This window comes from Chamaea fasciata, unplaced genomic scaffold (assembly GCF_029207755.1).
Source record: "Chamaea fasciata isolate MVZ Bird 193981 ecotype frontalis unplaced genomic scaffold, bChaFas1.0.hap1 SCAF_5, whole genome shotgun sequence".
Taxonomy (NCBI): Eukaryota; Metazoa; Chordata; class Aves; order Passeriformes; family Sylviidae; genus Chamaea; species Chamaea fasciata.
Window position 1 is genome coordinate 41,624,727 of NW_027094090.1, and position 27,876 is coordinate 41,652,602.

A 27,876-nucleotide genomic window follows, 5' to 3' on the forward strand; every position below is an offset into this window, starting at 1 on the left:
TTTTTACTATTGTTTTATTTTTTAAGAAACACCCTCTCTCAACCTATTTTTCCTATTTTCTTCTTAAAACACAGCAATACTCTTAAGATCTACAAGTTGCAGGGGAGGTACAATCAACCACCAAGTGTGGATAAAAATCAGCTGAGAGAATCCGCACAAGCTCCTATGAGCAAAATAAATCTGGTACAGTAAGAGTGGAAATTAATTTTTCCCCCCAAAGGGTTTTGTACTAGCCTGGACAGCTGTGTATATTACTCTGTTTTAATTCTCTATCCTCCAAGTATTTACATATAAAAAAATGACTCAATAGAAATTGTAGCTATTGGTAACTAAACTCACAAGAACTCAAAGAATACATTAGTCTATTCTCAGCATTCAGAGCTCTGGGCTTAAGTACTTTTCAGAGTGATACCACAGAGGTCAAAACATGCAGAGTTGCGTTAATAAATTATTACAAAGATAAGATAATATATTTCATACATGTGTTTCCATCAGGAGCTGATGAGTCTAAATATTACACACTATTACTGAGGCATTCAAATAACATTGTATGAAAAAAATACAACACAAAATATATTAAGGCAAAAAGCACATTTGCTGAAAGAGAAGCTATTTATAATATCCAGGATTAGGAAAAAACCCACAAGAAATAAACCACAAAAATTTTCCTTTGAGAAAAGTCTTCTGTTTTGTTTTTTGGGTTTGGAGGTTTTTTTTGGCTTTTCTCTTTTTTCTTTTTTTTTTTTTTTTTTTTTTTTTTTTTTTTTTTTTCCTTTTTTTTTTTTTTTCTTTTCCTGCATTAAATGTGTGCTAATCAGCAATCCTAGCACTTTGGCCATTTTAGAAAACACATGATTGACAGACACTTAGGAGAAGAAAATTATAGAAAAAGAAAGCAGTGTATCTGAAAGAATTTTACATTTACACCTTCTAAGTACTGTCCATTTATTTACTTTGTAGGCTGTCAATTCCAGGATTGCTTTGAATTTTGCAGAACTGAACTCTATTCAGAAATACTGTAATTATTTCTCCATTCAATTATTTTAATCAGAAGTATTAAACAGATTGATCTGCAAAATATGAACATGGCAACCCAGAAATTATGCATGTGCTGTCTATTAAAAGAGCCTCTAGAACAGAGTTAGAAATCTTGTTTGTTAACTGAGACAACTGAATTCTACAGCTTTGTTTTGGACTTCCAGCAATATGCTGGAGAAGGGTTTGAGATAAACTACTGCATCCTAAATGAAAAAAAAATTGACTTAACCACATAGTTGTAAAATTCTCATGTTTTTTATTACTTTTTTTTTTCTTTTTCTTTATTTCTTGTTTTATTTTTTTATCTTACCTGGAGCCCAATATTTTATTAACTATTTAAAGTGGATGAGTTTTATCTGTGTCCCAAAGTCCTCAGTGAGGAAGTAGGATTTACAGTTTCTTGCTCCAAAACAGTATGAGATGGGATTTGAAAACCTACTTGTTGTATGAAAATAGTTGCTAGCTGGCTATTGGGAAACAGTGTCTAGCCAGAGACTAAAATGTCTGGTAGGAACCTGTTGCTTCTGTTATGCTTATTTTGGTAGTCATGATTTCAGGAGGCTTAAGACACTGAATCCAACCGATGAGATAGGCAGGAGAAAGTCTTGTTGAAAATGCCCCCAGGGTTAGGTGTGAGGCTGGGATTTGAGCGTCTCGAACAAGCAGGACTAAGCAGTTCTGACATGCCTGCTGGCAGGAACTCTGTGGACTTAAACATCACTGGGGCAACTACAGGGTAACAGCAGATAAGTAGGGGGTTTAAGGATCTTAAAAGCAGACAAAAGCTGCTGAAAGAGAATCAAAATTAAAAACCCATGTGTGGAATGTAATTTTTAAAATGGGACTTAGGAGTTTTTAAAAATATCATCCTGATATTATATATAAACTAAATTTAAAAATACAGCATAAATGCAAATATATTTCCTCTGTTCTACATTATCATAAAACTATTTTTAAAACAGATTAAATGCTCAATTATATAATTTTTTACAGCAGCTTCATAGCAAGGAAACTCCATCTGCATAAAGCTAATGTAACAACACAAAATCAAGCTCTTGGTCTTGCTTTCTCTAGTCTCTACTTCATGTTCCTATAAAGTCAGGGAGATGCAGGAGAGGACCCAAACACCAAAGGATATGAAATCTCCAAACTTTTGGTCCAAGCCAGTCAGAATGCTCCCACTTCACGAGTATCAACATTGCAAAGTCTAAACGGTGTGTTGTCAAACAATGTGTTTGATGTAGCAAAGCCAACAACTTTGCTCCTATTACCAGTTAACCCATTCTACCACATAGCATTCTAGCATAAATATACTATTAAGGACATAAATAGACACTCTTTACTTTGCTAAAGCAGTGTCACAGCTTTAATACCTTGAAGGGCTTAACTTTCAAGACAACAGGTTTACTAATTCTTATAAATATCCTCCAAAATAACTTTTTTAAAAATGTGTAACTGTTTTTAACTATGTTGACAAGAGTACCATGTCCCCTGCAGTTATTTCAGAGTCCTGACTGTGTGTAGAGCTGATTCCAGTGTCAGAGTCTGTATCGTTTATGTCCAGATTAGTCACTCTATGAACAAAGTCAGGAACAGCAATGCTGTTACTTGAGATGCCACTGCCCTTGGATGGCTCTTCATTTGACTGAAGCCTAGTTTCAATGTTGTCTTTAACATGTAGTAAATTAAATTCTTCTGTAAGAAGTTCATATTCTTTTTCCTTCTTTTGAAGGAGTGAGTCTCTGTATGTAAGTTCTTTCTGTATGCAGCTCAGGTATGAGTTGATTCTCAGACCATCTTTCATACTTTTTTCCAGCTCATATTTTACACTTTCCAAATCTGAGGTTTCCAGTTCAGCATTACCTGCTCCTTCTGTGTGAACATCCTCTCCAATTTTTTCCATGCATATACCATGCACTTCTCTTTCAATTTCAGCACACAGGTTCTCTATTAATTGTTTGTGATGTTTCAGTCTCTCTTCAACCTGTACAATTCCCTCACTTTTGCTCAAATAGTCATGCATCTCTTTTTGATCATCTGGCCTACTCCCTTGCTGCTCAGATTCACTTGTATTGACCATTAAATAGGAGTCCTGCACGTAATTTTCTCCATCATTTGCCACACGATCTAGATGGAATTTTGCTTCACATTTTTCAATTTCCATATCTAGTTCCTTCATTCTAAGGACTTGTTGATGAATGGTATGATCTTGAGAAATGATCAGATGAATCAGTGTCTCCATATTATCTCTCTCTTGTTGAACGCTGTCCTGCTTAAGCTTGGCCAGTTTCCGGAAAGTCTTCCTCACAATTTTTTTTTGCTTGTCTATTGGCAACATCTTCATGTAGTTTGCTGGACTGAGGTCCCACTGCTTTTCTACATTTTGTACTACCTTGGCTTCAGCTGTCTTCCACAATGGAAACGAGAGGAAAGCATCTGACTTTACCAATACAAAATGCAAATTAGCTTGCTCTTCCCCCCAGGCCTTCCAAAGTCTCAGAATCTTTGTCAAGGGAGGCAGTACTCGCTCCGAACCTCTCCATTTTTCGACAATGCAGTAATCACTAGGTTTTCCAAAAAGGACCTTTTTCTCTCCAAATGTTGTCTGATGTTCCTCAAGCAGTGCTTGAATCACTTCTGAGCAAGTTGTGCGCTTCGTCAGGCCACATACAATCTTCTCCTCCTGGCAAACCCAAACCACAATCTCTCTTTCATTTGAAGCCATGTCCTTGCTGGGAGATCTGGAAAAGAAGAAGAGACCAGGTATAAATTACATATCAGTGGCAGAGACAGTATGAATAATTACTATAATTCTGATATGACTAACACTATAAAAAACTCCAGTATTGTTGTACAAGACAATATACTTGCTTAAACCGCGTGAAGAAATGTCTTTGGATTTAGAAACAGCTTTAATTGACTAGTTATTTAATATTACCACTAGTCCAGCTGTATGAGATTCTCACAAAAAATGTCTTTTATCAAACCTTGGTTTTGCATACATAGTAAGAGAGTATTAACAATCAATGACAAGTTTGGCAATCTGCATCACATTTTCAGACTGTCCTAGGACAGCATAGCTTTTGGATCTTCATATTTTCTCTCATTACAAAGACTGCACAGATATTTCTAAGCTCTTAGAAATTGCTTCTGAAGGGAAGAATGCACTGAACATAGATGGACTGAGGAAAGATGACAGAACACCACCAATGAATCCAACAATAGGATAAATCCATAGCTCTTCTGCCACACCTGCACCCACACAAGCATAAAAACAATTGTTTCCCTTCTTTTTTCTTCACTTATAAGTCTCAAAAATTTTTTTTGCACTTCCTGAAGCACCAAATATCCTGAATTCCAGGGAGTTGTCAAAGAATACCAGCTGCAAGAGAACACATACATGGGTCTGCATTTTATTTTGTTATTTAAAATAATACAGAAATGCAAGAAAAGGAAAAAAAAGTTATTTAGTTGTTTATTTACTTGTTAGTTTATGAATTACAATGAATGGGCTATCAATCTGGTACCTCCTTATACACTGAAATACTCCAGGTGTCTGAGATCCCACTATGGCTCCTGTAGCTCTGGTACAATCACTAGTGCCTAGACAGCAATTCAGTTGACCAAACGTAGAAGTTCATTTTACAGCTAATTCTTCAGTTTGCCCCCATCTGGTCCTGGGCTGCTCTGGGCCGATGCTGGCAAAGTTGCCTGGATATTTCTGTCCTCAAGACTCCACTTGAATAGTTTTCTTCTTGCCCAGACCTGATGATTTGACCTCTTGCATAAAATGATAAAACAGTAAATTCCCTAAGGAAAAATGTCTTTGGATTTTCTGGTATCTCTTGCAGTTAATTTGAATGAATGAGGTTTAACCTAGTGTGACAGAGAAAGCTTGAAAAGGAAAATAACTATTCAGACCATATTCAAAGGGTGAAATACAACATTTGTTTCTATCTAGGACTACTTATTCAGAGAACTTTTTTAGTCTTAGTTGTAGTAAGTATGGAGTTTTATTTGGCTTAATTATGGTTACACCCTATGATTAGTAAAGCAATCCAGCTTGTTCTTTTTTCTTAATTATTACACAACATGACAGACACACTGCAATCCAATAAATTGAACTATGATTGACTCAGCTCTGGGTGCCACACTGACCAGGAGGCAAAAATTCTTAAAAGAAAGGAAACTGCAAATGAATACTAATAAAACTGACAAGAGTAAGTTTATTAGTATTATTGCACAGGAGAGCTCTGCCCAACTACATTGCTTCAGGTCTTGGAACATTCTCTGTAAAATGTGTGTTTTGGTAGATGACTCTGAGTAATAGCATCATGTTCCCTCTCAAATAGCTCCCCCTCACAGACCAGCATTTTACAATAATTATTTTTTGAAACTGGTGCTCAAAAAGTTAATAATGTTTTCATAGGCTACTTCTCAAAATAAAAAAGCACATTTCACAGACACATAAAATGGCAAAGTGGCTCAAATAAATAGTAATATCCAAGTCTAAGGGGGGAGGAGGAGGGAGGAATGGAGAGTGATATTAGACTAAATGGCATTACTGTGAAATATATTACATGCTGAAAAGTCAGTATCTGTAAGTCCTCTGAGATTTACAATTTGCAGGATACTGTATTTTTTTCTGTTGACAGATTGGCAGTTAAGTGAAATTCACGTAAATAACCAGTTACAACATAAGTCAGGTGTGACTAGCTCAGTAATTGCTTTTCACTACAGATATGCAAAGAAAAAAAAGCAACAAATCATTTATTATGCATAAAATTATGCAAAATGAATCATGAAAAATATACTGTCTCATACTATGTTCACTAGTGATACCTAAATAATTAATTTAAAAATATATTATCAGTCATTGAATTTAAATGTATAAAAGTACTGGGAAAAAAAAGCATAAAATATAAGAAATACTATATTGGGGAGTCTGAGGCAGTAAATTCAGGCTGTATCTTTCCTGATTTCTTTTGCAATCAAGAAATACATTTTAGAAAATGAATGTCATCTCTTCTAGAATTCTTCTGAGTGTCTTAAGCAACTTCTTTTCAAATCAAAATTCTTTTCTTTTTTCCTTGTTTTTGTTTGATTGGCATATTTTCTCCTAGTCGTTATTTTCAGTATGTAACTTGCTAAGTGGATTAAGCAGAAGCCTACTGTCTCTTCTCCTCCTGGCTCCTTTAAAGTTTTCTTATTAAGCCAGTTTCTCTCTGTTCTTTTAGCAAATATTCAGATAAATCTGCAGACCCCTAAACATGCCATCATTACTGTACTGATAAATACTTTTACTGTACTTTTTTATACTGAATTCCCACAGAGTTCAGCAGGAGTTAAGCAAACTTCTGATGGAAACACACTGTATATTGTAAAGCAATCTCTACAGCATCCCTGAAAATGATATGGATGTAAAAAATAACATCTTTAAATCACTGTTTTCAACCCTTTTCTAGTTGTTTATCACTTCCTGTAACTTTTTCAGTTATGATGCATGTGTCTGCCCAGACTTTACATTCAGCTTTCTTGGGGAAGGATAGTACTTTACTTTGCCTATGGTATATAACTATTAGCAGCACAATTGGATAATCTATGTACATGCAGGTACACAAAGAAATTAAGTATCTTATACATGAAAATAAGTATCTACAAATATATATATATATATATATATAATGTATGTACCCAACCTCTTTTAATTATATTGTCACATTTTACAGAAAAGGAGAGAAGAAATTAAAAAAAAATTCTGAACATCTCTTTAATTCTTGGGTCAAGCATGGCAAAGTACAAATTCTTTCTTTAATTTTTCTGTGTCTTTGCCCCAATATATATTATCTTAATTTTTATTCAGTCACTTCACTCAATTTTTGATCTTTACTTCTAACCAAAAAGAATTAGCCAGACATTTTTAAGCTTATATTGCCATGGAATTCTAATATATTCTAAAATATCAAAAGTGGTTCAATATTATCTTCCACTAAAAATGGTAAACTGGAAACTTACCATGGACCTTTTAAGTAAAATTTACTGTATAATTATTTTTTCATAGTTATTTCAGGTAGTTCCAAACAAAAATGAAGCATGATTGTGTCAGTCACAGAATAACAATTACTAAAAACTGGCTTTTAGGATGCAAGAAGATGCCATACTAGGTAATATCTTTTGTTAAACTGTGCATTCCTCATAAAGTGAGGAGTACATACTGCATTTATGAACTGGAACTCATCTGTAAGTTACAATTTCAGTATAAATTTACCATCAAAATTCCTCTTCAACAAAAGAAGAGAGAAGACCTCCAAGAAGATTCCCTACTGCCTAGCCCATCTTTGATTATTAGGAATAATCATCAGAGGAAGCTATTTCTCTCTTCCATTAACTACAAAAGACCTCCGTGGCCACCTTCAATCAAATACCTCACTTTCAAGTAGCTAAAATCAGGTTAGATTAATCCAATCAAATTCATTCAGGTGAGATTAATCCAGATTCTGGTTTATTTTAGAGAAATGTAACAAAAATGGTTACAGCAATGGTTGATTTAGTACAGACAACTAAATGTGGGACCTACATATCATAAATTCTCAACTTAGTTTAGACCTGAACTGTTCAATTTAGCCAGTAATTTTAAAGTAAATCCATCATTTTTATTTTAATACTAAGAAAGAGGTCTTGAATAAATTTTGGTCATTGACAGGATTTTTTTTTTTTTTTCTGAAATGCAATACTGAAAGTTATATAATATTCAGGAACAAATCTGCTTTTAAACAGTCATCTTAACAGAGAGGCAACCTCATATTTACAGGTTCCTTGAATTTTGTGTCCTGCAGTTTGGTAAAGGGCACAAAAGAACTAGCATTTCTAATAACCTAGTAGTTAATATGAGTGTAACAACCAAAGTGTGTTTCCAGCTTAAATGTTTGAGTTTCCTAAAGACCAAAATAACAATTTCTTCAAAACTAGCAAGGCAACTTAAACGTTTTCAAAAATCAGTGCTGCCAAAAACAGGCTTTGAAGCTTTCTGTTCTGTCTTGAATTCTCTTTCTTTGAATTGATCACTGAAATGTTCTACTTATATATCTCCTTATACATCTAAGATTATAAAGTCTTGATGATAACGATAACATGGAAGTCTATTTTTTTTTTTTACAAAGGCACTAATTACTTAGGAACAGATGGGAATTTTAACTCAATAATGGTCAAAAGTATGTTTCCAATCTATTTGTTTGCTAGATTTGATTGCTATTTTTATGCCTTCTGCTCCTTGTTTCTCTTCAAGATGACCCAAAACCCCATCCCAATCATGCTCAAGACCTCACACAGTCTTAATTACATCAGCACAAACTGATTGTTGTGTGTCAGATATATAATTTGTTAATTTATTCTTCAGGCCTAAGGGAAGGTAATACATTCCAGCAACGTATAGACAAAACAAAAACATTTACTTATGTCACACAAAGTCAAAATATGAGATGGCTTACATGCTGGAAGCAGCACTTTTGATATTCACTGACTTTAAGGTATGTCTGGCCAAAAAATATATGTAACAAACATAATTCTTTGCCTTCCTGAAACAATCTCCCTAAATATCTAATATATCAGTTTTACAACCAACCATTCCAATCAAATAAAGGGATCCCCCTACTTTTTAGAATTTCACCTTCATGTGTACAAGATGCCTCTTTTTCTTGTCTCATTTCTGCAAACATTATTTTGGGACTAGATCACTTCGATATCATATTGTTAGCAACTTAATGCAGTGTTTCTGAAATATAATGGACTCTAAAAGAATATTTTGTCTTTTTTTAGAAAAAAGGCATAGATAAAAACCTTGTCTTCCTTCACTGCAATAAATTGTTTCTAGACTACTCTCCCCCCCCCCCCCAAATTAACTCCTTTTTCAATATTACCATATTTCTTGACATACCCTCTGCAACGACAAATCAAACTGATTAACTGAAAAATACTTAGGAAAGGGATTCAAACCTGAGATTATGCTTATGACCAAAAATTTTACTAGTTGCCTCTTCCCTCTTCTCTTTATTATTTCATATAAATTACTTCGTTGAAATTATTTATATGAAATAAATGTCAGTTGGTGAAAATAGATTGCACACCAAGTAATACACTAACCTTTTTCTTGAAAATGTACAGAATTCTTAATAATTTATAAATTTACCACCAAAGAGCTCATGCTAGAAAGCCATTTGTGTAAAATATCTTAGTCATCTTTTCATCAATTTTTTTGGAAAATCATGTTTTATTCTATGACAGCCTAAACCCTCTCAGTAGAACATACAGTCTAATCTACAACAAATGAGATGATAATTGCGTTTTATAATTGACAGACTGCTGTGATGGGGTCCTCAGCTGACCAGAGTATGTAGGTATGTAGGTATGCTGCTGCCCTGACCTCCCCAAAGGATAATTAAAATGATTGCAAACTTCTAAGCAAACCCCTACATTATGCCAAGATACCACCCAGAACAATTCACTTTCTTCAATGGAGAAGACAAAAAGGCTCCAAGACAATCTTGCTGCTGCCTACTGCCTCCTTGCAGTGAAGCCCTTGCCAAGAGATTCAGGGTATGCCATCTAGGTGCTTTCCTAGAGTCCATTAAGAAACTTAACACTTACAGGGAGACCCAGGAACGGCTCTGCTCCCAGTGTTGCTAGCAGTCCCTACGTTAGCTCCTCAGCACGAGGTTCTGTGTCATGCCTCCCACCTGCCACTCTGCACAGCAGGGAACAACCTCCCAGACAACCCGATTAACTGACTGAGCCACTTGCTCTCCTTTGAAAATGTTGTGACACCATGGCATGTATCATCCTGGGAAAACAAGAGACACTAAACATTTAATAATCTAGTGTTTTCAAGGGGCTGGTCTTTGAGCATCTGCTGGGGCACATAAATATGCCTTTTAGGAAGTATGTATTTTTGCTACGGTCTTTTCTTTGCCCAACACCCACAGATGCTTCTACCATGCACAAGGGCCCTGAGAGCACTTGGCTAGTTTTCATGCATTTTCTAAAAACCTTTTTATGTCAGTGCCAAGATTATTAAATCTCTGTTATCTCTTAGAACTGAGCTATAACTATCATCAAAGATAAGACTGACTACCAATCAAAAATGTGATGGTTTTTAATTATATTTACTTGCTGGAAATTATAAGAAGCCAATATTACAGGGATACCTACTTGACACAAATGGCCTTCATTTGTAGCACATGCTACATGTAATTTGAGAGCCTGTGATATCAGTGACTCTTACATTTCAGGGTATTAAGGGGTAATGTCAGCCACAGAATCACAGAATATCTCAAACTGAAAGGGACTCATAACGATCATTGACTCTAACACCCTGCTCCTCACAGAGCTATCTAAGATTAAATCATATTACTAAGAGCATCATCAAGAAGCTCCTTGAGCTCTGACAGGCTTGGTGCCATGACCAACTCCTTGGAGAGACTGTTCTCATACCCAACCCCACCCTCAGTGAAGACCCTTTTCCTAATGTTCAATGATTTGTGGAAATGGTGTGGGAATACTGTTCCTACCTGATCTCTGACCTAATATGAAGTCAATAACCAAATATGAAGTTCAAGCATAGAAAATACATACATCATCACATACCATTTAGATAACTCTGCTTGTATTGTTTTTATTGTATTATTGATTTTATTGTATATATTGATTTTTTTTCCTTTTTCAAAATCTCACCATATTACCATATATGTGTGTACGCATGTATGAGACAATAGATGATCATTATAAAAGAAAATATCAAAACATATGTTGGCTTTTTGTCATTTTTATCTGTGAAATTTGCAAAAAAGGTAAAGCTATTGGGGCCATGTGTTGCAGCTCTTGTGTGGAAGAAACTAACTTAATTTGATCCAAAGAGATTTTTGAAAGTGAGTTTAAACATTAAAGGTATGGCGAATATACAGACCATATGAAAGCTAGGGTCAGAACTATTTCAGCCTTTCAGGAATAAATAGAAAGTCCATATTAAGTTTATTCAGACTATCCACATTTAAACCACCTTTACTCTTAACTTTCTGTCCCCTTCTATAAAGTTATTCAAAACGCAATAAAGGCCAAATCTCATACTTGGTATGCCTCCTGCCTAAGTACATTACACACTTCTGAGTTTCCTAAGGGCAGCAATGAGGAAGTAGCTACTCTCTCACTACCCAATGAAGCTGGAATTACTCCAAAGCCTCAGGGATTCAAGTGAGCCTATCAACTAACTGCATACCTATTGCCCTTCACAAGTCCCTGAAAACAATATTATTGGAGGCACAGTTAATATCCATGTCATGTAGGACACAGAAATTCCATACATGACATGTCAGAAACTTGTTTCTGCTTCCCTTTTGCATCACATGAAAGTCAGGGAAAAGGTCACCTGAAAGGTATCATGGCAAGGCAGAACTAGTACTTAACTGTGAGAATAAAGCTCTCAACACAGATAATCAGTGTAGTCCCAATACTGCAGGAAGACTTGAAAAGAATACCACAGAAATTCTGAAAACAAAATAATTATTATTTATAGAGAGAAATAAATTTCTCTCTACCATCTGCTTCTGTATCCATTTCATCTTGCTCTGTGATAAAACTTCTGCCTTTACAGAAATGTACATAGACATTTACTAAAAATAAAAGAAAATTAGGCATCTTGTGAGCCATGTGATATTTTTCAAATATACACATATACACAGTAATTTGGATGCTCTAATTGAAATATTTCAGATATTTGAAAAAAGAATACAATTTAAAGAAAGTCTATTTTTATAACTAGCTAGTTACAACACTTTTTTTTTTTTCCTGGGATAAATTTAATGTTCATTTTTCTGGGTGTTTTAAAGGCATAAATTCCTAATTCAACAAGTTGCCCATACTGTCAGGAAGGCTTTATGAAGCATTCTAATTAGCAACAGCTGTTGCTAATTATGTCCTATATGAATTAAAATTTATGTACAGAAAACTATAAGTAGGTTCTTCATCTCTTCTGCAGAGAAATGCCATCACCTTATCTACCGTACAAAATAGTATACATATAATTCAGCAATGATCTGTGGTTGAAATTTCTGTTCACCTAACACTTTAAACTATGTTAGTGCTCTATGACAAATTTCAGTGGAATAACTTTGAATTGCTATAGGATAGTATTATTATTTTTTTATGGAATAAAACCATAACGACAGTTTAAAGAAACCATATGACAGTTTAAAGAAAATAATTCTGATAATTATTTAACTGCAGATAAATCATTCACACCAGACTGCTGCTGACTTGAAATGGGAAAGAAAATCAGACTTTGGTAAAAATCCCATGGCAAATCATGTGCTTCATTCTAATAACTGTACTGCTTGGCAACAGGTGTCTGAACAGGGACCTTTTGTTAAGAAAAATAAAAAAAAGGAAAAAAAGCCCTGACAGGGCTTAAAACAGATAAAAAGGGAACTAAAGCAGCCATCAAGAAGGACCAACAAGGGCTGACACAAGAAGGACCAACAAGGGCTGACAGTAATAGTCCTATCATCTGTTAAGTGGACAGATAGCAGAGTTTTTACTCCATAGAAAATAAGCCGAGAAATTGCACTAACTCAGGATATCGCACTAAGAGAAAGACAGAAGCAAGAAATATTGTGAGAGGAATTGTACACCTCGTTCCCTAGATAAGAGTGATAGTTATGATGGATTAACCTGAACACTCCCCTGCTGCTCTATTTAATAATGACAAGACTCTGTCTTTGCTACAATGGCTAATATTATTTTGCAAAACCTCATTTGCAAGGGCCAAGTGCAGAGGTTCAGCAAAGCTGACCAAAAATTTACTAGGTCCTCCCCTTCACTTATCAGCTCTGCCCTATATCATGTTTACACTTCCAATCACTTAATCTACAGGCAAGTGCAAAGGCTGCACTTGCAAAGGCAAGAGCAAATGCAGTGGAGACTGCATTTGCAACTGCCCTTTCCTTCTGTCTTACCCCTGAAATTTTCCTCTACCCCTAAGGGCACACATTCTCTATAAATTACATCTGCTTTAAATCTGCCTTCCTGTCAGACTAATCATCATTTCTCCATCGTATAGTCAAAGTCATGAGGTTGGCAAGCGAATATTAGTCAAAAAAATGTTTGGAATTCCAGCAAGTGTGGCGTGTACACAAAATGTCATGACAGGTAACACGTTTATCATACCAGGATTGTATTTGCAGTAACCTGAGAGAGTGGAGGTGAAGGTTTGAGAAAAGAAGAGAACTAGTTGTCCACAAAAATATTTTCCAAGATGAGTAACAGTAACATCAACAATTTACTTTACTGGAAAAACATGCTTTGATGTGTATATTGCAACTGCTACTGAGGAAGCAGCTGTTACACACAAATGGAAGATCCAGGAAAAACTCCAGAGCCAAAACAAACACTGACATGTTCAGTGATAGTGATTCTTTAGATCATGATGGGGGGATGGGAAGACCGGCATTTTCAAATTCCTCAGTGTTAATAAGCAACATGAGAAGTTTAGAAATATCAATACAGTAAATGCTACATCTTGATTTTGAGTAGTGGGTAGTTCTCACTAGTGAACAAATGAAAATGCCACTGGTACTTTTCATCTACCACGAGAATTTTGCAATATTGCAAAAATACAATTCTTTAAATGGCTCCTGGGTCTAATTTAAGTGTCTACACATATTTAAGCACTGGTTACACTATGCAAGTTTTATGGAGTTCCTATTAATAATGTACAGAATGTGTTTAAAACTCCATCATTTTCAGTAGTATAGAGGAAGCAGAATAATTTATAGCTCATTTGGAACAAAAGCTCCTAAACGATTTGCTGTTACAGTTAATAGAAATTTGTGTTAACTAACTTCTCCCATTAGAATTTTTATAACTGCCTTTTAGAAGCACCCTGGTTGTTTATGAGCTTTTGAGATCAAAGAAGTGAGGGGAATTCCAAGCATTGAGAGTATGAAGGGGTTTTTTGTTTGGTTTTGTTTTTTCCCTTTTTTTGTGGTTCCATGAAATTCAGTTCAGCTTTTGTTGAAAGGTAAAAGTGGACTGTTTCCCTCCCTTGCCTTTGTTGACATTTTGCCCAGTGAAGAAACAAACAAAGTATTCTGAGGTTGCATCTGAGCTGCCAAAACATGAACAAAGCGCACCATATGTAGACAGATGATAATAAGGCAAGTTAAATAATGGAATGAGATACAGACAAGGAAATAACAAGACTTCGTGCTATTTTTCCAATACTCCCTGATCTGAAGGAGGCTGGGATGGTAACCTTCTTATGAACCCTTAGATGTTTTGCACCTCTTCTCTGCTCCTGGTGACACCTTGTGAGACAGGTGCTCTTCTCATTCATAATGGATGGAATATCTAGATGGACTCGGTTTCTTTTTGCCAATCCTAAGGTTAAACTCAGGCTCAGGAAACAAAATAAAAAAAAATACTCACTTGAGTTCTGTGGTGTCAGGCAAGGATAGCAGCAATGCAAAGGGAATGACAGAGGATGGCCAGGAGCCTGGAAAGGGGGCTTAGGACTGCTCTTTGTGCAATGGCAAGCCTTTAGAGCTGTTCAACAACTTCACCAATCATTAATCTTTCCTAACTTCTTAAAATCTAATGATTTGTCAACACAGCTTTTTTGTATATCATAAAATCCAGTTTGAGTCTCTCTCTACAGTTTGCTAGGAGTGAGAAAGGCAGGATGGGCTTTAATATTCTCCTATACGTAATGAAATAAATTTTAGAATGAACCACTCCACTCTGAAACGATATTGTATGATCTTTCTCATTTCATTTGCTTTCATTAAATAATTTTGAAAAATATCACCTCAAAGGATATTCTATCAAGACTTAATTTGCAATCAATTCTTTCTTTTCTTTTTTTTTTTTAATTTCTCCCTCAAACTATCTGAAAGACAATTCAGTGACAAATGTGTTCCATTACTTACAGTATTTGGATAGCTGAAAGGAAAAAGGATAATGAAGTGGACTCATATAAATGTTCATTCTAAAGAGCTAAATTGAGTACTAGATACATAATTATTCTAACAAGAAGAGTGGACATAATTTTTTTAAAAAGAAACCTGAAGCATTTTTACTGCCCATTGTCAGACTGAGAGATATCTGCAGCTTATGCTTTCAAGTAATTTTCTAAAATTGCCTATCAATGAATGCTTCAATATGTAGTTAGCCAGCCACAGGCTGATAGGGTCTCTGAAATACAACCACATCTGCTCTGAAAAAGCTACTGAACAAATGAAATGTTAACCTTACCAACTGTGCTCTTCCCAAGCAATGGATATGCTTAAAGAGGGCATAGGAGATTGCAAAACTAGCTCCAGCCAGCTAAGCAATACAGATAGGGAAGGCAAAAATGGATGAATTGCTGTCTGGAAGCAAGTTTAAAGCTGCATCATAAAGATTACCAACACTAATGGGAAATTTATGAGATTAATGCAAAGAAGAAAAGTGTAGACAAGAGAGAGATACAGAGAATGGTGACCAGTAGCCCTCCTCCCCACAATTTTTAGCTGAAAGAAGATGAAGGATGCTGACTGCAGAGGAAAGACATTCCATATGATTCAGATAAAAAGGCATGTGAATCCTAAAATATTTGAACAATTATGACTAAAGCCCAGAACATGTTCTATGACAGACATAATGGGTTCAGATAATGTGCTTCCAGCTGGGTCCATATGAAAAGGCCCATAACCATGTCAGTTGTCCATCACAACTCTCACCCTGGAGCTGAGCTTCTTGTCTGATCTCCAATGAGACATGACGAATTAAGCCATAAAGATAAAAAGCCTTGTTAAGCCATCTAAGATTGCCATCCAAATATGATTAAACAGTTTAGGAAGAAACTTCAAAAATTTAATGCAGCTGAAAAGGTGGTAACTCCTGGCAAAAGAATTGTGAGGAACAGGGAGAGCAGGTATAGGCCAAAAATCTGCAGTGTGCACAGCTGAAGCTAAGCATGGTTACATGACTGTGACCAAGAACCAAGGCAGGCCCAAGAAATAATGGTGCTAGTTTTGTGAGACACATCTAAGGCAGGATAATGATTATGCCAAGCAACCTGTGACACCAGAAAGACATTTCAAACTACTTGTTGTCATTAGTTCACAGAAAGTCAGACTGAGTCAACATTCAAATTAATCCTATGTTTCTTTATTTCACATATCCAAATGTCTTTGCAGGTGGGGATCCTTTCAACATTTGAGCAATTCAGATGGCTTCATAGCTCAGGGAGGATAAAAAGGCCTTTTAACAAAGTACTTCATAAGCTGAGTGGTTACCACAGTGACAGCTGGGTGAAGGCAAAGTTCCCTCTGCCATGTGAACAGCTCTGTAATGTTGGGAGAAATACACAAATTTAGCTTTCTTCTGTGACATGTGCACATTCTGTTTGTCATTTCTGACAGGCTGGTGCGTACTCAGGTTTGTAATATGTAGATGCATAAAGATGCAATCTACAGAAGTGGCTATTTCTGCATGTATTGTTTATATATACCATGATTTGGGAGTTGTAATATATTTTATTGTATGTATGTGACAGTATATCTTATGAGCTATACATATGCATTCTGTGATCACATCCAACACAAGCTGTCATAAATGCATTTTTATACTGACTATATGCCTACCAGGCACAAATGCTTTAGCACAAAAAAATATGTCTAACATGCATCCAAGTACTGAAAAATTTCAGACATTGTTGTTCAAGATTTCCATGGTACTTAGTTCAACAAAAGTTAATTTGATTCAGTGTGTCCACAGGAAGATTCATTCTCTGCTACACTGATCACTTGCCTCACTTAAATGCACGTAAGAGACAGCACTCAGTTTTGTCAGAGACACAGAAGGTACTGAGGCATTGCAGACATTGAATGTTATAACTTTCAGGTATCTTCCTTGCTGCTGAAATTCATAATGCTCACTTGGACGTCTCATCTTCCACAGAAAGTACTACAGAATAGTTGAACTCCTAAATCCTAAGGGATTTGCTGACACCAGCTAGTTCAGCAGGAACTGACCTAAAGCAGTCATAAACATGAACAAAAGGGAAGGACTCAGATGCTGTTAGGTCATGTTCAAATGTTCATTGTTCATTGCATTAAAAAAAAAAAAAAAGAAAAAGAAATATTAATTAGAATAGCAACCCAAAACCTGATTCCCTTCTCTCACTGAAGCTTTCAAAACTAATCCTTGTCCTTATCTGCCTTACTGTAACTTAAGCCAGCACTAAATGAAGCAGTGTCAACATGAAATACTAAGAGAATATCAGTTTAGAATAACTTCACAAGACTTTCCTGAAAAGTTCATAATGAGGGAAGCACAAATTGCATGGTGTTCAGGGCCAGTGTAAGACATGATAGGAGTACAGGTGGCTGGGGAATGCTACCAGCCAGAATTTAAACAACTGAAGTTCTTAAAAATTGACTTAGGTGACTGGAATTACATTTAGGCACCTTCATAAAACTAGCCCTTGTTACTCACATTTGTTCAATACATGTGCATTTTTATTTGTATCTTTTCTCCTAGGTATGGTACAACCCTTTTTACAGAACACTTCAAAATTTAAATTTTGACATATGTCCTTTACCATCAGATATTCAGTTGCTTTTCAGGTTGACATTACTGAATTTATCTCCACATACTCTTGTAGGGAAAGAACTCACTTTTACAAATCAAAGCTATCCACTCATTTAAATTCCCACTCTGTCTAACTGAATTGATATCCATAGATGTGCAAAGTAAGACATCCATAAACTTCCTTTGCTCAGCCCTTATGTAAAAGAGCTTACAGGACACTGAATTAGCAAATGAGGAACACACCGTGAAGAACCAGTTCTGTAAACTGTGGTTTATGTGTCTTGCCCAAAACTAGATAGGAATTTTGTGGCAGGGTCAGGAAAGACATCCATGCTATAGGGATGGTTCTCCCTTAACCATACATTATCTACCTGTAATTCACCTCTCCATTCATGTTTCCCTTTTTAATTTCTGAAATGAGTGGTGCAAAAGATGGTTAATAACATGCTCTACAAATCTGAGCATGCTCCATGAAAAGCGATTGGGTGGAGTTCATATCATCTACCTTAAGCTATTTAAAAATGTAGATGTGCAGTCAAAGATAATTTACTGACCTTCCTCTGTAATCAGTGGCATAAAATAGGCACCTCCAAAAAGGTGACTAATCCCATACTGACAGCCTGTCTAAGACTGAATGAATTGCCCTCCAGAAGTGTTTAGATGTATCCATTAACTACAAAGAGTACTTAGATTACTAAATACCTAAATTTTCAGTGGCTCAAGTAGAGTAAGATGGAGCTTGACATTTGTGTTTTACTGTGTACTTGAATCTCAGGAGCAATATGAGTGTCAGCAAAAGTACTGCGACCATCCACAACTGAAGTTCCAAAAATAACTTAGATCTTTGTCTTACACCTGTGGGGACTTCCATAGGTAAACAAACACTATTAGCTATCTACCTAATCCTTAAAGTGCCAGGAGTCTGGGAAAGTGCAGTAAAGTCAATACCAATCCTAAATTGTTGTTAGAAAACTGAATTTGTGCAGGGTTTTTCTGTAAAGCAGGATATTAACAACAAAGTGGCCCTGAGAGATACAGGCAATAATCAAGTTTAAAAAGTATACCCAGTGCCTTAGCAATCAGTCCAGAGAAAGCCTGTCAACAGCTAACATCCAAACAAAACAACAGTTCAGAACGTCATCTTACCAACCAAAACATCAGCAGATGAATGTAATCAGCAAAAGATCCCATGTTTATAAATATCACTAAACCACTCTTTGACCAGTGAGCAAAATCTAATAACTTCTTATGGCAAATGAGGTATACTTTATGTCATCAAAACAGTGTCCCGACTGTTGCTCTGAAAAATGTTGTATCTTAAAAGTGCTTTCACAATGGAAAATATCCTCTGTAGAAATTCCTTTGAATTGAAAGAGGTTGGGGAAAGCAAAGTAAGATGTTCTACATGGATGATGGAATTTATTAACACAAAGCAAATTGCATGTTCGAGACCCAAGGGCAGACTCTCTCAAAAATTAGTAGTCTTCATTCAACTGCATTATTCCAGTGAGGTCATACACCCTTACAAGCTAAATTAAGGTAAACATATTTATACCTGACCAAAACAAAGGTCTTATAGATTATTAAATTTTCATAAACCTGATTTGGTCCTTGAATATGAGAATATTTTGCTTTTTCATATTTTCTTCAAGCTTCAATATTTTTGTGTTATTAAAAGGAGGAAAAATAAATTATTCTGCTTTTCAATAGAGATGATTACATTTATCATTATGATGGGAAATTCGTAACTCAGAACTCTTTACATCAATGAAAGAGAGCAAATAGGATGAAAAATAAAGATAGTAACTTAAACAGATTCATGATTTAGACACTTGATATAAAAAAATTTATAAATTATATTCACAGCAACCACCATCTCTATAAACATGTTTTTCTCCTATGATTATTCTGCAACTTACTAATTAATGTGGAAAAATATCATAAAAAAACAACCACAACCCAGAGGTTTACATCACCTCCAAGATGACCTGGCTTTTTCTAATGCTGATGCTCAAAAATGCATGTCTAGGAACCATCTAACTAACAGAGGCAAAAATGCACTCAGACAGATGGGAGTGAGAATGAAACAAGAAAGTTGGTGAAAGAGAAACATCTTTAAATAAATGGTATAAATAAAGTTCATGAGAGGTGTGTCAAACAGGCACAAGAATTCTTTTCTTTCAAGTTTGATGCCTTTTGCTCATTTCCACATGGCATCAAGACTTGGGTTTCATAGCATCAAAAATACAATTACATGACAACTTTATTATCATTACCATCAAGAATCTTCCTTTCTGTTTTTTTTAAGTTTCTACAGGTAATTTTCTTTTCCTTAGTTCACTTCACAAAACCACCTCCAAATACATTAAGATGCTCATGGAATTTCTTTATTTATTTCTCTTTCTGGGACATTAAAACACTCCTTACAAGACATTTTTAACATTACGGAAAATTTCAGACCATTGAAAAATTCCTCAGAAATATCATATAAAATCAAACTTAAACAATCCACAGTGTAGTCTCACTTTCCTGCATGGCATCTAGGTTTAGTAGACTGTATAAGAACCAGAAAAAAAGAACTCATAGATTTAATTCATACCCCTCCCACTAACTGGCTTTAACACTTTGCACTTCTACACATTTTACACTGTCTAGTCATGTCCTACTTATTTTCCTGAGGCACGTAAATATTAACACCTAAATTACTGTTAAGGAAAACTAAGTAAGCTTAGAAACTAAGAAAACTAAGTAAGTGTGAGGTATCGCTATCACTATTGCAACACCTCTGCACCCTAAGTGTATTTCTGGCTAGGTCAAACCAGGAAAAGTCAATGTGGTTAATCCTGGAGCCTATTTGAGTCAAGTTCCAGAAATGTATTCAAAAAAGCATTATTTTGGACAAGGCCTCCTGAACCTCTCTTATCTGTTTAGTCCTGTGTGATACCTGAGCAATTGCTAGCATGGAAACAATCTGCAGAGGAAGACAGAAAGTCATCATCTCGAGAGTATCATAATATGGAAGAGAACAGAAGTGCCAATAATAACCCAGTTACCTTTGCACACCACTGGGTACCAGCACGTCCAACATTCAGTTCTAGGCTTCACTTAATGCGTGGTCCTAACATTTTTATATTGCATCATCCTTTCTGTCACTATTAATAAGGATTTACCAACACACTAAATATAGAAGCTGGATGAACTAATTAAGGCTTGTACAGCATATGAGATGTTAATGTTTTCAAATAATAGTGTTGCAGACCAGAGTTTTAAACTGTTATTATTAATAGCATAAAACAAACAAAGAAGTTTTTCTGAGCATAGGTAAATCAGGAGGTACTACTCTGTGATTATCAATGACTTTAATAAAAAGTCAACAGAATTTTAAAAAATGCCCAACTCTGAAAACTTACTTCTGTCTACTGAATTAATTACATATTTAGCAATGTGTCTTTCTTCATGCACAATACTAGTTTTTCAACAGCAAAATATGAAATGACCACTGACTAGCAAGATTTTCCCTCTTTTTACTCTACTGCTAAAAAAATGGGAGTTTTGTCTGAAATGTCTCAGTCTGACTCTACACTATACTAGTGTTTCAGATTAAATTCAATTTAATCTAAGTCATGTTCTTAGATGGTGTAATATTACACTTCCATTACTCATTTTATTTACTCCTTCAGGATGAAATTACTGCCTGCCCTCCTGGCATAGTAGATAATTAACTCTTTAGAAATAAGGTTAGTGTTTTGCTAGATGAAAAGCTCTTCCTGAAAGTGAACAAATATGAACAAAGATTATTAGAAAATGTATGCAACCATTTTGACCCCTGAGACAAAGCTTCCAAGCCAGACCAGAAAATAAATTATAATGTATGAAGTCTATGTCAAAAAGGAACAACTTCTTTGATAGTTCACTAATACATCTCACACTCAGGGAAAAGTGAGAAAAAAAATGTAAAAGAATGCCTTCTACCATTACCAAACAAGCACCATCTTCTCAATCTAAAAATTTAACACAGGCAGCACCACCAATTCTAAAATGTTTATCTACCCCCTCCAACATACATACCAAAAACCTCGTAGTCTTGTATCAAAAAGCACTCTTATAGCTTCATATAGACTTTTATCCGGGTGTGCTCATCCAAGAGAAGTATTAGACATCTCACATGATCCCATGAGACTTACAGTGTGGGTCACACACAGTTCATTCAGACAAGCAGCTGATCTCCAAGAGCTTTACCAGTCCAAACTTCCATGCTGAGCATTTTCAGTTTTACTTCATCAAGGTTTAAAACGCACAGCAGTGTACTCAACCGTAGGTAGAGCAGAAGAGATGTTCAGAGCAATACACAAATCACTGGGCTAACTAGATGCAATGAGAAACTACTGGAGGGAGGGAGAAAGGGAGGGGTCATGGAAATGCTAGGTCAGTATCAGATAGATGAAGTCTCTAATCTAATTCCCTACCCTGCACTGTAATATATAAACTGAGAGAATAAATGAATGTGTCTCTCACTGGGGAGGGGCCTCTGACTGTCAGGACAGGAAGAACTCCCTCTTATATCCCTAAGATAGACAAGGTATCTCCATTCAATCTTTCTACCTCTGAACAGAGATGAGCTGATTAAAGAAAGACAGAATTAAAGAGTAGGCAAAGTAATTCTTTCCCTCCTACAGAGAAACACTAACTCTTGTGGCAGTGAGTAAAAGTGGAAAATAGTGCAAAATAGTAAACCGTAAAAGAAAGAATACAGGAAGGAAAAGCAAAATCAGTGAACACATTTAAATATTAACATATTTGTAACACAAAAGTAAACACTACTCTGTTTTTAAAATTGTTGCATGCCAACAGAGGGCACAAACTTTTGTAGCAAACATATGACCAGCATGAAGTACACTGGTAAAATGTATTTCTCAAGGTGTTGATCATAACAGGACAGCCCCACAGCATCAAGATGGATTATCCATACCCTCTCCCTTTCGGTATCCCAGATGCAACACAAATGAAACAGTAGTGATTCAACGATTTTGTTTAAGGCTCATGTGAAAAAACCCAAGGAAGTGGTCTCAATGAAAGAAATAGCAACCAGGTCAGTTTTCTCATTATGACATAGATCCAGATACCCCTGAAGTATTTAAATAAACATAAGCACTCATTTTAAAAAGTGATCGAATGTAGCACCCAAGAGCAGAGAAGTCTTAATTCTACTAAAAATCAGTGCAGCATTTCCTGTTCTGCTTAGCAACCAGGAAATCAAAAACAATGTGAAACCCTGGTACCTGAACACTGCAAGTCTATATGTTCTGTATTTCTCGTATTTGGATAGGGAGGTGTTTTGTCTCCGTGCAGATCAATGTGTTAGAACAATTCTAGACCTTATGAGCAAATAACTCAGTGACTTTTCCTTCACCTTCAGCTAAGCATTTCCAGCCCTCACTACAGCTCTGAAGTGTGATGTGAGCTGAGCATTCCTCTCACTCTCCAAGTAAGTCTCTTTAAGAGATTTGCATTAAAAAAAAAAAAATCCCCTTGAGTTCATTCAAGTTGCAGAGCTTTAGTCCTGCAGGAAACTTTCATTTTGCCTTTGTTGCCTCAGAGGGTACAACCTGTCCCTACTGCGCACTTTGGGTTTGTAAGTGGGTGGGGTGTCTTGAAAGTATTGTTCTCCTGGGGACATAGCGACAAGCACATACACATTCTGGGGACTGTGATTACTTCTGGTTGTCACACGGAAGGAAAAACATAGTGTAAAAAGTACTTTTAGCTCTTGGAAAAGATATCAAAATATCACTATTGTCTTTCTTGCCAAGAAACATATGTTGGGGTCACAATCCTGGATGCCACTCCCCTGAAATCAAACCAGGGCTTAAGCGATCTATTGGCTACATAGGCTTTGTGCTGTCTCTGTATGAGGGACACTTCAGCAGCCTAAGAGAGTAATACTGACTGAAGATCTTCTAAATACTAACAGTAGTTCAGCACAGGTTTCGTCTTCTTGAGGTTTAATCTCAGTTTCTTTCTCCAAAGCCTCATGGCATAATGAACAACATCCCTTACCTCTTGCTCACACAGAGACTCAGTTAAACTCTTTGTTTAAACTCTGAGGTCTTAGGGGCAGAGACTGACAATTTACAATCTGGATGTGAAAACCCTACTATTAAACAGGGCCCTGATCTGGAACCTCTGGGCAATGCTGCAAGACAAGAACTAATTACAGTGGTGTCATCTTGTTATCTGAGCAAATGACTGTAACGCCTTCATTTTCCTTCTGGCTCTTCTTCCACCTAGCCCTGCTGCCTCAACTTAGGTTTATGTCCCCATATAAACATAGATTTTTATTCCTCATTTGCTTATCTTACAACTTTCAGGAGTTATATTTGCATGTAGCAAATGGTCATTAAGAACTCCCAGAAAAAAAGGAAAAAGATGAGTTTCCAAGAAATGTTAATGAGCACTAAGCCTATTTTAAAAAAAAGCAGCAGGTTAAAGATAGACATTTCTGTATGACTCTTTTTGGTTCTTCTTTACAGGTAGTTACAAAGTAGTGAGCCACAAGTTCTGACTCTCCAGCTACCGGTCTAAGCACAGTAAGGATTTTAAGCTCACTTCTCAAGGTTTCAAATGAGTTCACCAAGATATAATTAAAATGAGAAACAATTATTACACAGCTCTTCAATCATACTGCAAAATCATTTTACTAACTGCTTAAGCAAAGTTTAATTCTCAAAATTCAGTATCAAAGCTAACATTAAATATGCAGAAATTTAAGTATCTGGATAGATAATAACACATCTTAAGAAGTATGCAGTTTGTTTTGTTCTTGATCCCTTCCCCTTACATTTCTGTGGTCACACAGCCTCTTCTTATTGCCACAAAGCCTCTCAGCCATTAGAGGCATTAATTTATTTTTGGGGATGTGAGGATAAAATGAATAGAAAGTCCTAGATGTTCACAGTAATGGTTCCTTTGGTATTTTAATTTTTATTGCCTATTTAAAGCTTTGGATTATGACTTTCTTTTCCTGAGGAATAAAATGTTACATCAGCAAACATAGTGAGATTGATGCAATTAGTGTGAAGATATTGTAAATACCCAAGAGAGAAACAGTTTCACTGCTGAACACAGTGGAACTATGCTTTGTGATTTAATGCTTATTCAGGTAAGTGATAGCGGGAACAAAACTTCTACTTAAGGAGTAATAAATTTCCAGCTCTACGTGAAAGCAATTTCACAGAAAAGTTCATATCCACCTTTCTAGATCTTCTAAACAAAAAATGGCCACATGAGAACTGTATCAAAGTTTTACTGTTTTCAGACACGTCAGCAAAATATGCTGTTTAATCAGTAAACTACAATATTAATATTCTAAAATAGTAACCAATTTTTAAACATTGACTGTTACAATCTTTCTTATTTATATTCCATGTAATATGCTAACCTAATATTTTTCCATAATCCCAACAAAGCCTGCCCCAAATAATTTTCAGTATGTCAAATGTCAAAACCAAAAGCCAAGCATGGAAAAGAAATGGGACATTTTTACAAGACTATTTAGAGTTCAATTATATTCCCCATCCTTTGCCTTCTTTTAAATATAAACTAAATCTCAGTGAAGAGTACTAGGCGAAACAGGGATGAGATTACAAGCGATTTTAGAGTTTCTCACTGAGGCAAAATTTCAGTGTCCTGTTTCTGTTCAGTTTTAGTTAGATGAGCTCAGCCACTTCATTCCATAGGGTCCAAGCAAATTTACTCTTAAAAATCTGGTACCACCCTAGCACCTGATATGATTACATAACCCTCTTTCTCTTTTTTTGCAGCTCGTGAGTGGGGCATGTGGAAGCATGTACAGCGAAAGGGGCAAAGTCCCCATAAAGAAACTTCGCAGCAGCAGAACCCAGGAACACAGCAATCCCTCTAAAGAATTTTCTCAGAAGAAGAAGAAAAAAAAAAAAAAAAAAAAAAAAAAAAAAAAAAAGAAGAAGAAGAAGAATATACACTACAAGTCAATCCCGGACTAAAGGCTAAAAAAATCCAAACATATTCCACCCCCCCCCCCGCCCCCTTCCCACGCTGAGAGCTCGATGCTCTCCTACCTCCCAGGCTGACAGCCAGCGGACAAGATAAGGAACGAGTTAGATCCGAAGGAACTGCAGGCTGCCGGTCAACCTCCCAGGGCAACGGGGCTAAGGCGCGGGGCCCGGAGCCCGGCCCTTCCCTGAGAAACTCGGGGAGTTCTCTCCTGGGGCGAGGGAAGAGCTCTGGGTTCCTCCTGGCCGCCGACGGGACGCGAAAGCCGGGGCTGCAGCCGGTTCTCCCGGCCCCGGCGAGCTTCACCTTCCCAGCGCGGGGCACTGCCTGCGTTTAGCCGGGGAAGGTTCCAAGTCCGGAAGAGATACGTCCCGCTCATGGAAAATATTGCCCAGGAGTAAAAAGAGTCAGAGCGAAGTGGGGCACGGCAGGTCCGGGGGAACGGAGCAAGGGAAAAGCCCCTTTCGTTGGGCACACGCCGGCCCTCTCCCCTCCGCTCCCCCGGCCCGGCTCCCGCTCGCAGGTGAGCCCCGGAGTTCAGCTACCGGGAACGGCATGGTGAGCATAACACATCCTGCCCCCTGAACCAAAGAAAAAGTTTAAAAAGTAATTCATCCCATAGCGCCCTACCTTTTCCCCCACATACCCACGCACTTTACCTGTTTTTATGCCGGGTTTTTAATAAATTCCTTCCAAAAGGAGCCATGATCCCAGCGGCATAACATAAGCGATCCCCAAACAATTCGAGGGTGTTCCCTTCTCCCCTATTTTTTTGCCTGAGCGCCTTCCAGCTTGTTAATAGTCACCAAGCGTAGCGATGAGCTGGAAGTTGTGCAATTTACTGCTAACTTTGAACTCCAGCTTGTTGCTGCTGCTGCTGCTGCTGCTGCTGCACCTTTGGAGTCCTGCCCAACTGCGAACTTGAAGGAGGTGTTTAAAAGCAGGAAAAAGAAAGGGGAGGGGGAGAATACGCACTTGCTCCTGTGATGTGAAGTTATGCACAGAACTTGCTAAACTTTCAGACTTGTTACCCGCAGGGCAGCAGGCAGCAAATGGGAAAGAGGGGGTTTTGCTCCCATGTGGACCTCTGCAAAGGCACACACACACACAAAAGCACTGAAAACTTTCCCCGTGAGGCTCCAGCCACTTCAGGTCAAGTCGCTCAGCTTAAACGCAGGCGTTAATGAAGGGCAAGCTACAGTTGCCACACCAGTTCTCAATGCATAATAACCTGTCTTTTCAGTACCTCAGTACTTCTTTACAAGGTGTTGAACGAGTAAAGGGAAGATGAAGGGGAAAAGTCGGCTGTGGCCCCTCTGTTCTCCCTGGGCTTTTAAGTAAACGAGCTATTTGCATGGAAGCCTTTTCAGAGTAAATGCATCTTCGAAAATGTGGCCTAGCAGAGAACAAGTGAGGCAGCAACACGAAAGACTGGATTCGTACTAAGCTGTTCCACGACCTTTTTTGTTATTTTTTTAAACTGGCTTTGCCAGAAGGGAAGTGAACACACACCATGGTTCCTGTTCACTGCAACCCTCTGGGAATGAGAGATTTGGAGTAGAGCTTCAGAAGGGGAAAAAACCCAAAAAACCCAAAAAAACAACAACAACAAAAAAAAAAAAAACCAAAAAAAAAAAACCAAAAAAAAACCAAAACCAAAACAAAACAAAACAAAACAAAAAACAAAAAACCCCACCCCAAACAAAAAAAAAAAAACAAAACACCACCAACCCACAACTTTTTTTTTTCTTTTTTTTTTTCTTTTTTTTTTCTTTCCCTCCTCCAGTTTGGAGCAGAGCAAGGGAAAGAGGACTCACCGTGCCCAAAAGGCTGATGCCAGCAGGCGATGGTCCCAGGGCACCTGGGAAGTCCTGTGCACAGCCCTAGCACACCTTTCTGCACTACTTTACAGGTACATATTAGATGTAAGTAATTCCTTTCTTTAATTTTTTTCATTTTTCCTCACAGGGCAGATTCTTTATGTAGCTGCCCAAAGGTACAGCACAATAGGGAATTGTTTTATCAACCTGGGGCAATGATTAAATAGGAGCCTACCAGAGTAAAACTTATCTGAAAAAAAGTCATTTTCTAAATTTCCCCTTTCCTCCCTTGTTCAAGAATTCAATTTTCCCAAAGAAAACAAAGCAAAGGCCCATTTCATGGCTTACCTATTACTGGCAGCTCTAG

The 27,876-nt window shown here is 36.8% G+C and overlaps 1 protein-coding gene across 2 annotated transcripts; it reads right to left on the reverse strand.

The window, feature by feature from the left end:
* Positions 1–26,591, reverse strand: RASSF9 (Ras association domain family member 9). 2 transcript variants are annotated; one of them, XM_066183340.1, is made up of 2 exons: positions 26,349–26,591; positions 1–3,779 (listed from the first exon to the last, which is right to left on the reverse strand). In XM_066183340.1, the coding sequence occupies exons 1-2, from the start codon at positions 26,393–26,395 to the stop codon at positions 2,504–2,506; spliced, it is 1,323 nt and encodes a 440-aa protein (XP_066039437.1). In that variant the 5' UTR covers positions 26,396–26,591; the 3' UTR covers positions 1–2,503. The 2 variants fall into 2 exon arrangements, with proteins under 2 accessions (XP_066039437.1, XP_066039438.1); XM_066183341.1 differs by lacking the exon at positions 26,349–26,591 and adding an exon at positions 25,755–26,291.
* Positions 26,592–27,876: the final 1,285 nt, after the last annotated feature.